The sequence below is a fragment of the Ceratotherium simum genome, chromosome 34 (assembly GCF_057802395.1).
Source record: "Ceratotherium simum simum isolate JZ-2026a chromosome 34, ASM5780239v1, whole genome shotgun sequence".
Taxonomy (NCBI): Eukaryota; Metazoa; Chordata; class Mammalia; order Perissodactyla; family Rhinocerotidae; genus Ceratotherium; species Ceratotherium simum.
This window is the reverse complement of record NC_141933.1, coordinates 11,450,120-11,463,153: the sequence shown is the minus strand read 5'-3', so window position 1 is coordinate 11,463,153 and position 13,034 is coordinate 11,450,120. Positions and strand designations below refer to the sequence as shown.

The following is a 13,034-nucleotide window of genomic DNA, read 5'->3' as shown; positions in this document are numbered from 1 at the left end:
AATCTGCAGATTAATGAGGAACATCCTTTGCAGACTAAGGAACATCCATCTCCTTAGTCATTAGTTGGCTTCATGATCAGAACTAGTTGGGGTGTTCCTACCATGATTTCGCACAAAAATAAGGTAATTTCCCCCCAGCTTCCTCTCTGATGACATCCTCTATTTTTTTAGCCTTTTGGGTTGGAGCTGCAGGCAAGGCCAATGTCTTTGGGGAACTCTATCAATAAAAGAATAAAAGGGGCAGATGGAAAACGCTGACAGAGGAAGCATCAGTCCAACACAACTTTTTTATCAGGGTGGGAGGCAAGAGAAGAGAAGTATGAGACATTCTGGAGTTCGGAGACTGAGTGACAGGAGGAAGAATGGTGCCATTAATAGAAATGAAGAAGTTAAAAGGAAGGGCTGATTTTTGGAAGGGAAGATGACAAATTCAGTTTTGCACCAGAAACAGTGAAGATTAGACATGGATAGGCCCAAAGAACACATTTGGGGAGAACTGTCCCTTGACTCAGGGAGGTTACATTGAGTTTGAGCGCTAGGGGGACATTCCACTTTGCATGAGTAGGAGGTAAGTGGATGTAGAGTTGAGATATAGACTCTTTCCAAATGTGGTCCCTGAAAGAGAAAAATATCGAGTGAGCCAAAGGCCAAGAACATTTAAGGGAGGGAGGAGAAGGAAGAGAAACAAATGGAGGAGACAAAAAAGGTGGGACAAAAATTCCAACAGTAGAATCAGGATTGTGCATTGTCGAAGAACCAAGGGAGAGGGATGTCAGCCTCCCAGACGCCTCTCAGAGGCCTGAGAAGGGGCGACTGGACTTGCTGGTGACCTTTCAGAGAGGGTTCTAGAAGGCTTGCTGGGAGCAGGGTCTCGGGTCCGAGTTCTAGGTCTCAGCCTACTACCTGCTGGTTGAGGGGCCAGACTTGTTATCTCATTGAGAGTCTGTGTCCTCATCCACAAAGAGGGAGTAATAATACCTACCTTTGGACTTGGTGGGAAGAATGAGATCAGGAACAGGAAGGATAAGAACCACTGCCTACTGAATGCTTATTCTGTACCTGGCATTGTGCCAAGGGCTTGTCCACCATAAGAGGGTCCTTTGCACACCCCAACCTGATAGGCTAATAGGAGGGATTGTTATCACTACTATTAGAATTGGAGAAGACTGTAATGATCCGAGAAATGAATGGGAGACAGAAAGTAGACCCAAGGAGGGTTGACTACGCATTCACAAAATTCAACAATAAATGGACTGTGAAAGATGGGGGCCACGGCTTGAGAAAAAGTTGACTTTGAAGATTTTTTAAAAATCAGGGGCAATTTGGCCATATTTATCAACCAAGGAAAGGAAGAGACAGAAGGCGCCAGGAAGAGCATTCTGCTTCGGCCAGCTGGTCTTCTGCCCGTGAGGTGCTCTGTCAGAATCATATTCCTTCTCCCTGCTCCAGGGGCTGCTCCCTTTGGGTGTCTTTAACTTTCACTGTCCCTCTGATTAACTTCTCTCTTCGGTTCCAGGACCCGGACAATTTACCAGCAGACATCAGAGACTCCTTGTGAGGACCATGGAAACCCCTCTCACCCATTCTTTGGGGACTGGTGACGTGGGCTCCATCCCTCCAAGCTGTCAACCAAGCACCTCCCCACTCTGCCTAGCTTTTCACCCACTTGGCTGGCTGAGAGGGCCTGGGCTCCAAGCCACCCAGGCTGGTCTCTTTTGTCCCTGATAAAGTGCAATGTTCACAATGAGGTCCTGGCAAGATCCCCAGGAAGCTGCAGTCCTTGGTACTGCTGCAGGCGGTGGGGAGGGATTCTGCAGGGCAGGAGGAAGCCATGGGAACCTTGTCCCTCTCTGAGATCACTCCTTTTCCTAAGTGACTCTGGGGTCAGCTGGCATCTATGGCGTTTTTTCTAAGGGGACAGTCTCATCAGTCCATCCAAGCAATGAGAGCAATAAATAATACAGCAGGAAGAGGGCAGATGGGGCAAAGCAGTGTCTAGTGTGCGCTCCAGGCTTCTAAGGTTCTCTTAGTTCAGGCTCCCTCCCCTTCTCCCTCCTGGAGCGCTATGGTAGCCTCTGAACTGATCTTGCTGCTTCCAGAGTCTCTCCCCTACATCCCACCCCAGCCCCAACTTGCCTCCTTAGTTCTCTTTCGGCACCATAGATCTGGTCATGCATGTTCTTGCTTTACGAAATAGCCCACCTCCTCCAGGATAAAGTCCTTCATCCTTACCAACTTTTCCAAGTTTCAACCCTGCCTACATCAGGTTGCAGCCCGTCCTCACTGTTCGTTCATTCATTCATTCATTCATGTCTTCAGCAAATGTTTCTCAGGGCCTACTCTGGGTCCTGGTATGCTGGATCTCTGGGAACTCCACACCCTGGCCGGTCCACACTTCTTGCCCACCCTAAACATGAAGCTGGCCTCCATGCCTTCTCACATGCTCTTTTCTCAGCCTGTGAGGCTCCTCCATAAGATAATCCCTGGGTCTCCCTTTCAGATATCACTCCTTCTAAGCTTCACGACTTTTTAAAATTTTTCATTAGAGTAATTTATGTATTGTGTTAATCCCCCCTTTGGAAAAATAATCTTAGTTATCATTTCAGTAAACGTTTAACAGGCATAAAAGTCAGTTTATTCTCCCAGGGTGCTTGCTGCGTCCTCTTATCTTGTGAGTAAGGCTTTTTGGTCTGGAGGTCTGTTCCCGCTCTTCAAAGCCAGAGAGGCCTTGTTCTCTTCCTGTCTGGAGTTTGTGGCGTGAATGAAGGACGCTAGGGACTGATATCTGAGTGATATGCCAGGGTCTAGAGGAGGCCGACCACTGTGGGAACACCTCCCCCACTGCCCCGCCCCCCACCAGTGGGTCAGCGATCTTTCTGCCCCTCCCGCATCAGGTTGCTCCCCAGCAGTTTCTACAACGGTTCCTTTCCACTAACCTCATTAGGGGAGAAGGAGTGTGCCGTCTGGAAGGGGCCCAGCGGTGCCACTTGCTAACCATACGCATCTGGCCCTTTCATCTTTCTTAAACCTCAGCCTCTGCAGGTTAAAGTTAGATATAACAAATATGGGTCCTGTTCACCTCACAGGGTTGGGGTGAGAAGCTAATGACGAGAGTGCCACCACACTGGAGCACGTGGAAATCATCCCACTGAAACATGAGGGCCCCTTATTAACTCCGGATTCCCAAGGCCATCCTCACCCCGCCAGCTCCTCCCGTTCATCCTTACTTCCCACTTATCGCCAGTCAGCCTTCCGGATCCAGGGGTCTGGGTGAATCCTTTCGCTCGGGGCACTGATCCTAAGCAGCTCCATCCAGCTGGGGTCTGGGGGCCTGCCCCCAAATATCCTTTTCATATCCCCATCTTTACTTCCTGGAGCCTGTACAACACCACTGCCCAATTAATCATATGTGGTCCTGTATTGCTTCCAATTTCTGTCTCCCAACTGAGTGTAGGGCAAGGACCGTGTTCTGTCGCGCCCCGGCTCCTCCCACCATGGCGCCCCCCTCCTCCCACCACCATGGCGCCTAGCACAAGGAAGCAGAGCAGCGGTTCCGCGGTTCTTTTCTAAGATCGTCTGATTACAGGGTTCAAAGCCCTGGACGAGCCCGAGACCGGCTCGTTTCTCCAGGAAGATGCAGGAGAGCGCCAACGTGGAGAGCGCGGACAACGTGGAGATGCTGGAGGAGGGGAAGGGCGTCACCTAGCCAAGCCAATGCCAGAGCGGAGCTCGCCAGCCGCGAGGCTCGGCGCCACCCGCTCGCTCGCCAGCCCCGGCTGTTGCACGCCGCGCGGCCGAGCCCTCTTTGTGCCGGCATCAGGTGCAAACCTCGCGAGCGCTGGGCTTGCGCGCCCCCGCTCGTCCGCGCTGCTCCGCTGGGATCTCCAGCGCCCAGGGCTGGAGCGGGGTGGGGGAGGAGGTCCGGCACGTAGCTGGCCAAGCCGCCCGGCTCAACTCCGCGCGGGCGGGCGGGCGGGGGAGCTGGGGACCGCTGCTCCAGCCCGCTGGCCTTCGAAAGATCCTCCTGGGCCAATGGCAGGCGGGGCGACGCCTCCTGATTGGTGCAGACGCTCTGCTGATCACTGTGGAAACCCGGGCGGTGGGGAACGCGGGAGGATGCTGAGCCCCGGGCGGGGGGAGCCGGAGGGGCGGGCGGAGGAGGTGTCGAGGCCCTGAGCTACCCGGGAGTTTTTACCCGAGGCAAAAGTCCCTAGAGGGCTGGCGGGCGGAGGGAGGGGCGGAGGAAGGGGACCGCCTGGGGGCACTGGGAAGCCAGGGGTATTCCGGAGGGAAGGCAAGGATACTCCCAAGCGCAGGCGAGGAGGCTGGGGGCGGGGGCGTGGTTGGGGGGAGGAGTAGGAGAAGACAAAAGCCGAAAGCGAGGAGGGCTCCGGCCGCACACACCGGCAGCCGGCGCAGGGAGGCCGCAGTGCACGGGGTATCCCTGTCTGCAAGCAGCATGGGGAAGGGGGGGAACCAGGGCGAGGGGGCCACCGAGCGCGAGGTGCCGATGCCCACGTTCAGCTGGGAGGAGATTCAGAAGCACAACCTGCGTACCGACAGGTGGCTCGTCATTGACCGCAAGGTCTACAACATCACCAAATGGTCCAGCCGGCACCCGGGGGGCCAGCGGGTCATCGGGCACTACGCGGGGGAAGATGCTACGGTAAGGGTTTGGGGGCTCTCCCGCCACCTTTCTCTGCTGCAGGCGGGAGTCAGGAGCCTTGGGTCCCAGGGCGCCAAACAGACCTCCAGCGCTGAATGAAGCTTGGGGCGCCCAGGAGGGAAGGAAAGTGTGTCTGCTGCGTTCATCCCCCGCCCCGAATCCGGGTCCTCTGGAACAGATGGGCCAACTTGCTGTGGGGTTCGGATTTTCGAGCCTGGGAGGCAGCGCCGCGGTGGCGATCTAAACGGTAGAGAACCGCGCGGGATCTACCATGCGCACTGGGATCCAGCGGTCCGCTCCTTCCGCTGGGTTCATCCGGGTCCAGGGACTAGCCACAGGGATCACTCGGGCCCTAGGGCTTTGGCGCCCCCAGTGTGGAAGATGGCCGCCCCTGGGCGCCGCAGAAAGGAGCGGGAGAGGAACCAGGTGTGGGACTCAGCGCGCGTCCCTCACTCTCCAGCCAGACTAGGGGGCGGGGAAGGAAAGCTTGTTCCCGGTCACGGCTCGCTGCTGCTTGGATTCTTGTCTAAGAAAGTCCGCAATGGCTGCCTGGGAGGGACCGCCTAGTAGCTCCTGTTCCCACGCTTTCAAAGACTAACAGGACCCACCCCACGGGTCGGCGTTCTTGGGGAGCGGGGTGGGGAATTGGAAAGAGAAAGGGCTGGAGTTTGCAAAGCCCAGGTCGAGAGGGATCTTGAGCCGCCTGGATTTAGCAGCACTAGGCTGGCTTGGCAACAGGTCCAGCTGCACCCGAGGTTACTCTGGGCGGTCAACTCAATGGTCCTCTGTTTTAAAATCCTGCCAGGAATGCCCTTCCCTGTTCTTGCACTGCTAACGGTAGTCGAGCCGGGGAGCCTCCTGGGAGCCCGGGCTGCCCATCCCACCTGCACCGAATGTGTAGCTCTGCGATTACACAGCACCCCCACGGTGTCCCCCAACTCCCAGTCTGAAATCCTTGCATTTCTTTAAGATGCAGCTGTAGCCCCATGGACTCAAGTGGGAGGGAAAAGAACAAGTCAAGGAGAGAAGAAAGGGGCCTCTCTTGGTGGCAGTGAGCTGGGGGGAGAGAGAACCTTGGGAAGGTGAATAGGGGCAAGGCTGTGGGAGGGATAAGCTTGACATAGCACATTCCACGTGGAGCTGGCATGCTGACCTATTGGGCTATTGCTGTCCAAGCTGTTTGGGCCCCTGTCCTTCCGTGGAACTGTTGACCTTCTTACCTCTTCCTCTCATTGGGACAGGCCTAGCCCCGGGGGTCAGACCAGGCAGTCACGATCTAGGCTGTTGATTGGCTTGCTGCTTTGGTGAACAGGGTTCAGGCATATTCAAGATTGAGAAGAGGGTCACTGATAGGCTCACTCCCTTTTACCTGCTTGTGAACACTCTTAAGCCCTTAGGGCTCTGCTGCTGATCAGACTACTTAGGTGAATATAAGGTTTGCAGACACCATCAGTGCATCTCACTTAGATACTCCCACACCGATGTGAAGAGGTTGGATAAAGGGAATTCCTAAATAAAAGACCTTTTGCCTCCTGGTTGGAGGTCTTTGCGCTATTCCATGTTGCTGGACTTGTGCTAGCCTGGTCACCATAGGTAAATTCTAGAAGGTTCCTACCCTGGTCAGGCCTTCACCAAAAAGTTTCCTGGAAGGAAAAGTCAAATATGATGGATTGGTCTGATTATTCCCTAGTGTTAAAGAAACATATTTTCTTATGTGGAAAAAAATATATTTTCTTATGTGGCGAAGCACTTTTTAAACTGTAAGCCCTAGATAAGTGCAATGGAGAATTATCAGACACGTGAGAATAAGAGTGAGGATTATGTAAGAGCTAGAAGGTAAAGTAAACAAAGAGGAATTTGGAGGAAAAAATTTAAATCTATGTCAGCTTTGTTTTGTGTGGGAAGACATAAAGACAATTCCTATCTCCAAGGCTTACTGCCTTCCAAGATAAGACTTATAGGGCCTGAAATGCACTAAGTGGGGATATAGTTGAGTAATGGTGGAGTGAGAAACTGGATTCTCTCTTTTTTTTAATGTCTGCGACTAGGTTGGAAAAAGGCCATGGAAATGTGGAGTGTATGGGAAGGGGTTTTGAAGGGAGAGGCAAGAACAGGCTAGGAATCAAGAGACCTTCGTCTTTAGGCTGTTGAGCAGATGGCTTTGCCCCTTGGGACGTGAACTTCTTCCTCAGAGCTTGGGGACTGACAGAGTCTTTATGGTCGCTGAAAGTTTGGGGAGGGACTGGTGGCAGATAGAGGTTGCATCCCGTGGAACACCTTGATGCGCTCTAATAAGCTGATCACAAAGCAGTAGTGTCCTCGCAAGAGGCTGGAAGCCTTTCTTGTGACAATTCTGGGCCTCAGTAGGGAATTTTCCTGTTTCTGAAGACCAGACCTCGGAAGTCAGGACTGCCTCTTCCCCAAATGACCTTGTCATTTGGTCCTTCTGCGGAAATTAGAACTTGGCCTTGCATGTCAGAATAAAAGTCGCTTCATTTTGGCAGCTCACAAAGCACCGTCGTGCATATTACCTGGTTTAGCCCTCGGATAAACCCTGTAAGTGTCTCTCATTGCTCTTAGGTTTAAAAACCTTGCTCAAGCGCTTGGGCTTAAACTCAGGATCTTCCGTCACTGAGTCCTCCCAGCCCACCTCCCCTTCCTCCCTCCCTTCCTTCCTGCTCCACCTCTGATCTCTTTCCCCCTGGTCCTTTGGCACTTCTCTGGTCTTCTTGCTCTGGGCAAAAGGAACCCTCATCCCGAGGATGTCTCTGCTCTTTTCACGACAGAGTCTCACCACTGCAGAACTTTCCCTGCTCGAAAAGTAATCTTCAGCAGTGATTGTAATCTTCAGCAGTGATTCATACAGATTTATTCAGTCTCTCCATGGTTCTGAGCTGGGCCCTGGCACAAAGATGAATAATTCACAGACAGTGACCACATCTACTGGGTATACTTCCTTCCTTCCCCTCAAGCTGAAACTTGAATCCAGACCCTCTGCCTCTGGACACCAGCTCCCGCCCACCCGTGCCCCCACTCCTGCCTTGTCTGGGCAACTTTTCCTGCCCTGTCTGCATGGGTGGCCTCTTCCAAAGCAGGGAGGTCAGGATTCATTCCATCTTCCATCCTGTTCCTATGCTGTTCTTGTGGCAAGGCAACAGACTGAAGATGGAATGAATCTCCATCCTTCTTTAGACAGAGCAGGAGGGTCTTGGTATTTCAAGGCCGAGGACTTGGGTTTGCGTCCCAGCTTTATGAATTCTTGGGCCAGGCACTTACCCTGAACTTCTCTGTCTAGGTCTATGAAATGGGAAGATGATTATCAGGCTCAAATGGGCTGTGCGTGGGATCATTCTTTACACTTCAGAACTCTAGATAGGTGTGAGGGAGCATCCCCGGGTGTCTCTTAGCCTCGTGTGCATGTGTGCACGTGTTTCCAGCACACATCAGCAGGGACATTCTCGCCCACGACCCTTTGGCCACAGAGCACTGTCCCACCAGCCTCCATTGCTTCTTTCCATTGGAGGGCACATGGCAGAGGGGCTTCCAGCCCTGCCTGCGTCTTTCTGCGGTGGAAAGGAAGTCAGCGTCCGTATCTCCACCCGAGAACTCAGGGTCCCTCCTCTGCTTTTCCCTCTCTAACCACTTGTTCCACGGCGTCCCCGTTCCCGGGGCTGCTGCCTGCGTCATTGTGGGCCCTGAGCTTCCTCCTCCTGCTCTTCCCGCGTCCTGGGCCAAGTGCCCGGATGTGCAAGGCTGAGTTAGAGACTAGCCTTGCTCTGCAGAGAAGGTGGAGACAGCCAGAAACAAATCATGGCACCGGATGCTCCGTGTGGGGGGAGGAGCCGGAGTGGGGCCGGGGCAGGGAAGATGTCTTCATGCAGAAGTTGGCTGGCACTGGACTGGGCGATGGCTGAAGCAGGGACTGGTGAAGGCCAGGAAGTGTGACGCACACACGTCTTCCATTTGGCAATCTGGGTGTTCAGGCCCTCTCTCCTGCAGCCTGACCTCCTCACCCCCAACACACTCACCTGCCCTATTGGGGGTGGCTTCAGCTTCGCTCTCAACCTGTTTGCCACTCCCTTCTCTTCACTCATGCCTGGGGCCTTCTTTCTGGAAAGTCTTTGGCTTCTCTCCCTGTCAGACGAGAATAGAACCTGGTTCCAATTCCTGTTCCAAAATCAACGTTTGAATTGGCTCTGTCTTGCTCTGCCCCATGGCCTACCTTGTGCCAGCCAGATACTTCTGTAACCAAGCAGCAATTGGGAACCTTCTGCAAGTGTGTGAAGTGCATCTGTGACACTTTGAAGGGGGAGACACAAAAAGTGATCAACTCTCGGCGGGGGAAGCTTATTTTGATTGAGGCCTTTGTATTAACAGCAGAAAACTCTAGAGTTAGGCACACCTGGAGTGTGACTGTGGGCGAGTAGCTTCACCTCCCTTAGCCTCTTCTCGTCTCCGAAATAGGACCTGCCTCACAGAGTTTGGTGAAGATTAGTGGCTTATGTGTGCAAAGCCCATGGCTCAGTGGCTGACCTACGTCATCTCAGCATGTGGCAGCTCTACCAACCACGAATGGGTTGTGGGTGCTGGAGAAGGTGAAGAGTTCTGGTGTTCTAGAAGCATAAGCCCAGTGGTGCAAAATGGCAGAAGAAGAGAATAGTCTGAACGTGACTGCAGAGTGGAAAAGCCTCCTGGGATTGGAGGGTGCACAGCTGTGGGGTCCTGGGTCCCCACATTCACTTGCGAGCCCTCCTGTCAGGCACTGTTGGAGGCACTGGGGTTATTGCAGTGAACAGGACAGGCGTGGCCCTCATGGCCCTTATATCCAGCAGGGGAGACAGACAAGAAAGAAGTGAGTACATAATGTAGCTTGTGACCTTGATAACTGCTATGAAGAAGATACAACAGGGCAATGTCCCAGAGAAAGCGTGGGGCTGGAGGGTGGCTGTTCCAGATGGGGTGGTAGGAAAAGCCTCCTTGAGGTGCATCCCAAAGGGAGCTGGCCACAGGACGCTGTGAGAGCAGGGCTCCAGGCAGAAGAGCCGAGCCAAGGCCCTGGGGTGGGAATGAGCTTGGTGGGTTCAAGGGATTCCCACTAGGCCTACTTGGAAGGCTGTCGGATCTACCACGGACAGTCAGACAATCAACAGCTTTCTACACCGGCAGAAGGCATGTGGTGTGTGGGGAAGTGTGCCTGAGTCAGGTGAACCTGGATCGGATCCTGGCTCTGCCACTTGGAGCACGGGACTGTCACCTTCCTGCGCTCCCAGTGTCTTCATTGGTAAAGCAGGGCTTTGAGGCTTCAGGGAGGGAACATAAACAACGCTCCTGGCTCCCGACCTGGCACGTGGCCCTTCCCTTCGCCAGGCTTCAGGGAGGTAAGGCCCCCTGACAGCCCTCTGGAAATGACCGAGGAGTGGCCGTGGTCAGGACAGGAGTCTGTCTGCCTGCTCCACCAGGTTCCTCAGCCTGGGCAGGGGCTTGGAGGCATGACATGGACCTGGTGGGGGGCCGCGGGAGCTGACTGCAAGATGAATCCACTTGCAGACTATGGAATTTTACCTCTCAGTGAAAAGTAGTGAGTAATCATTGGGAAACCGTCTTACCAAGGGCTGCTCCTTCGTTTCTCAAAAGCCACGGTCTGACGTGAGGAGGAGCAATGAAAGGCCTTTTTAGGCCCTGACTTTGGAAGGCAGTTGTGCTTGCCACTATCCCACCTGCACCTGGGCCCTGACTGTGAAAGCTCCTGCTGAGATTTTCCCCGACTTGGAACATCGGAGCCGGGATGGTCCTCACTTTGCAAAGGAGATTGAGGCTAGGGTGGGGGCGGCTGGCTCAGCGTGGGCAGAGCTGGTCAGCGCCGGACCCCAGGCCTCCTCACTGCCAGCCCAAGGACCCTGGAATAGCTGCCCATCTCTTCTCTGAAAATATACTTGATCTAATCCTCTTCGACCATCTCCTTCTGTTCAGCTAGAGGCGGGGGACACAGACTTTTAAAACTCTGGGCCCCAGTTTTCCTCGGCACAAAGTGTTGCTTTGTGAGTCTGTTCTAGACACAAACAGAACAAAGCCCAGGCAAAAGGACTTGACGCCAGGGATGCAGTAAGAAAACGGAAGAAGACTGGCAATTACCATTTCGAGACACTTTGGTGGGGGAGTGAAAACATTTTTATGAGTTGCCAGCGTTTTCCGCATTCCTCCTCCATTTTTTTTAAATTTTGAAATTTTCCAAACGTACGGAGATGTTGGAAGAATAAGTGAACACCTGTAAATCCTCAACCGAAATTTACTAATCTCAACATTTTGCCCCGTTTCCGTTCTTCCTGTTGATGCTTGTGCAATTTTCTTTTGCTGAATCCCATGAAAATATGTTGCATGACTGTGCCACGTTCATCCCTAAATTCTCCACCATCTTCTAAGAAGAGGGACACTCTCTAACATAATCACAATACTTTTGTCATATTTAAGAAAATTAATAGTAATTCCTTAATAGGATCAGATATTCAGTCCATATTTAAATTTTATCATTCAGCCCCAAAAATATCTTGTATAACTGCTGGGGGTTTTTTTCCTCCTCCAAATGAGAGCATTTCAGATCGAGTATTGCAGTTTTTATATATTTTTCTTACATCTTTTTCAGTCTCTTTTACTCTGGACTACCTCCCACATGCACGCCAGGACTTTTTTCCCACTACACTGATTTTTCTGTTTATCTTGGTGTCATCTGAATTATCCTAGAACGTCCTCTATCCTAGAACGTCTCAAAGCTTGGTGCAATGCAGGGTAAATGCTGTGTATGGCTGGAATGTCATACTGTATCCCCTCAGGGGAAATGGTACTGGCTCATTTCTAATGGGAGTGCTATATTTGTTATGAGACAATTTATGTAATATACATAATATGTATAGAAAAAAACTGGAAGGAAGTATGGTAAAATATTAGCAACGGTAGTCACTCTCTGGGTGGTATTATTTTCCTCTATTCATCTGTACATTTTCTAAATTTGGCCAAACTAGGCACATTATTACTTGATAATCCAAAAAAAAGATTAAAATGCATAACATTAATTTTTTTTATTTCAAAAGCAGTATAACGTTAGGGAAAGTGTGGAAAGTAATGAAAATAAAGCAAGGCATAACGCCACCACCTTAACACATAATAATTTAGAGCCTCCCGTAAAAATTTTTTTCATAATTTTCATAATTTCATACTTTTTCAAATTATGAAAAAGCTTTTTTCAGAAATACCTGTGACCTAGTTCTGCATTTGGTTTTGGTTTCGCATTATCTCCTAAGTGCATTTTCCATGCCGTGGTAGTCTCCAGGCTTGTTCTTTTTGTTGACAGCAGTGGGCACGGGGTGGTGGGTGGTGCGGTTTGCCAGGTACTGGGCACCCAGCGGAAAAGCCCGTGGAGACTTGTGTCCATCCCAGGTCCTGCCCAGCCCCATGCCCACACGGTGCATCTCCCCGGAGGGGTGCATTTTTCTGACTTGCCCACACGTCAGGCAGCCCGCATGTCTATCCACACACCCTTGGCAAGCCCAGTGGCCGCTCCTCCGGGCGGAGACTCAGATGACACCGCTGTTGGAGTTGGGCACTGAAGCTCTGTCCCGGATGAGGCCCGAGAGAGCATTTGGGGCCCGCTCGTGGGAGGCCCCTTTCTGTTTCCGGATGGGACAGAGAGAGCTTCTGCTGGTGATCCTTGCCCTCCGCAGGCCAAAGTCGGAGTCCCCTACTCACCACCTGCCCCTCTGCTCCCAGGATGCCTTCCATGCCTTTCACCGCGACCTTAATTTCGTGAGCAAGTTCTTGAAGCCCCTGCTGATCGGCGAGCTGGCCCCGGAGGAGCCCAGCCAGGACCGCGGCAAGAACGTGAGTCAGACAAAGAAGGAGTTGGGGGTTTGCAGGGAGAGGGGGTCCCCGCCCCGAGATGGAGCATGCCGGGCGTGGGGCAAGGGACCCCTTATGCCAGTCCAAGGGGAGCCACTGCCCATCACCTGGGGTCAGGGAGGACTCGGAACCTCCGTTGGCCACGGGGGGCCACCCTCCTCTTGTTGCCAGCCAGGGCAGGCCCCCTCCTTGGAGCAATGCAGTCCCAGCCTCTCCAGCTCTGGGGCCTCCGAGGAGCCAGGCTGAGCACAGGGTCTTTCCTTCTTGCCTGGTCCCCTCACTGTTGTGTCTGGCCTTCCCCTCGCTGGAGCTAACCCGGGGTTCCATTCTGCCTCCTTCATGGTCTGCTCATCTTCCACCTGCTTCCACACTCTCCAGCCCCGTTCCAGGCAGGTAGCTTCTCTCCCCTCTGCTGCATCCTGCAGGCTCCCCACTTCCTGACGGTCTTCTCTAGCTCCCACCCCACTGTGCCCCATCC

The 13,034-nt window shown here is 52.9% G+C and overlaps 1 protein-coding gene across 2 annotated transcripts in view; it reads left to right on the top strand.

Annotated features, from left to right (window-relative positions):
• The first annotated feature begins 4,444 nt into the window (after nucleotides 1-4,444).
• FADS2 (fatty acid desaturase 2) overlaps nucleotides 4,445-13,034 on the top strand; it is a 35,373-nt gene continuing 26,783 nt past the window's right edge. For both annotated transcript variants that reach the window (XM_087422809.1, XM_004437465.3), the window contains exons 1-2: nucleotides 4,445-4,666; nucleotides 12,428-12,538. In XM_087422809.1, the coding sequence (XP_087278935.1) occupies nucleotides 4,460-4,666; nucleotides 12,428-12,538 (318 nt within the window). In that variant the 5' untranslated portion in view covers nucleotides 4,445-4,459. The remainder of the gene's footprint in view (nucleotides 4,667-12,427; nucleotides 12,539-13,034) is intronic.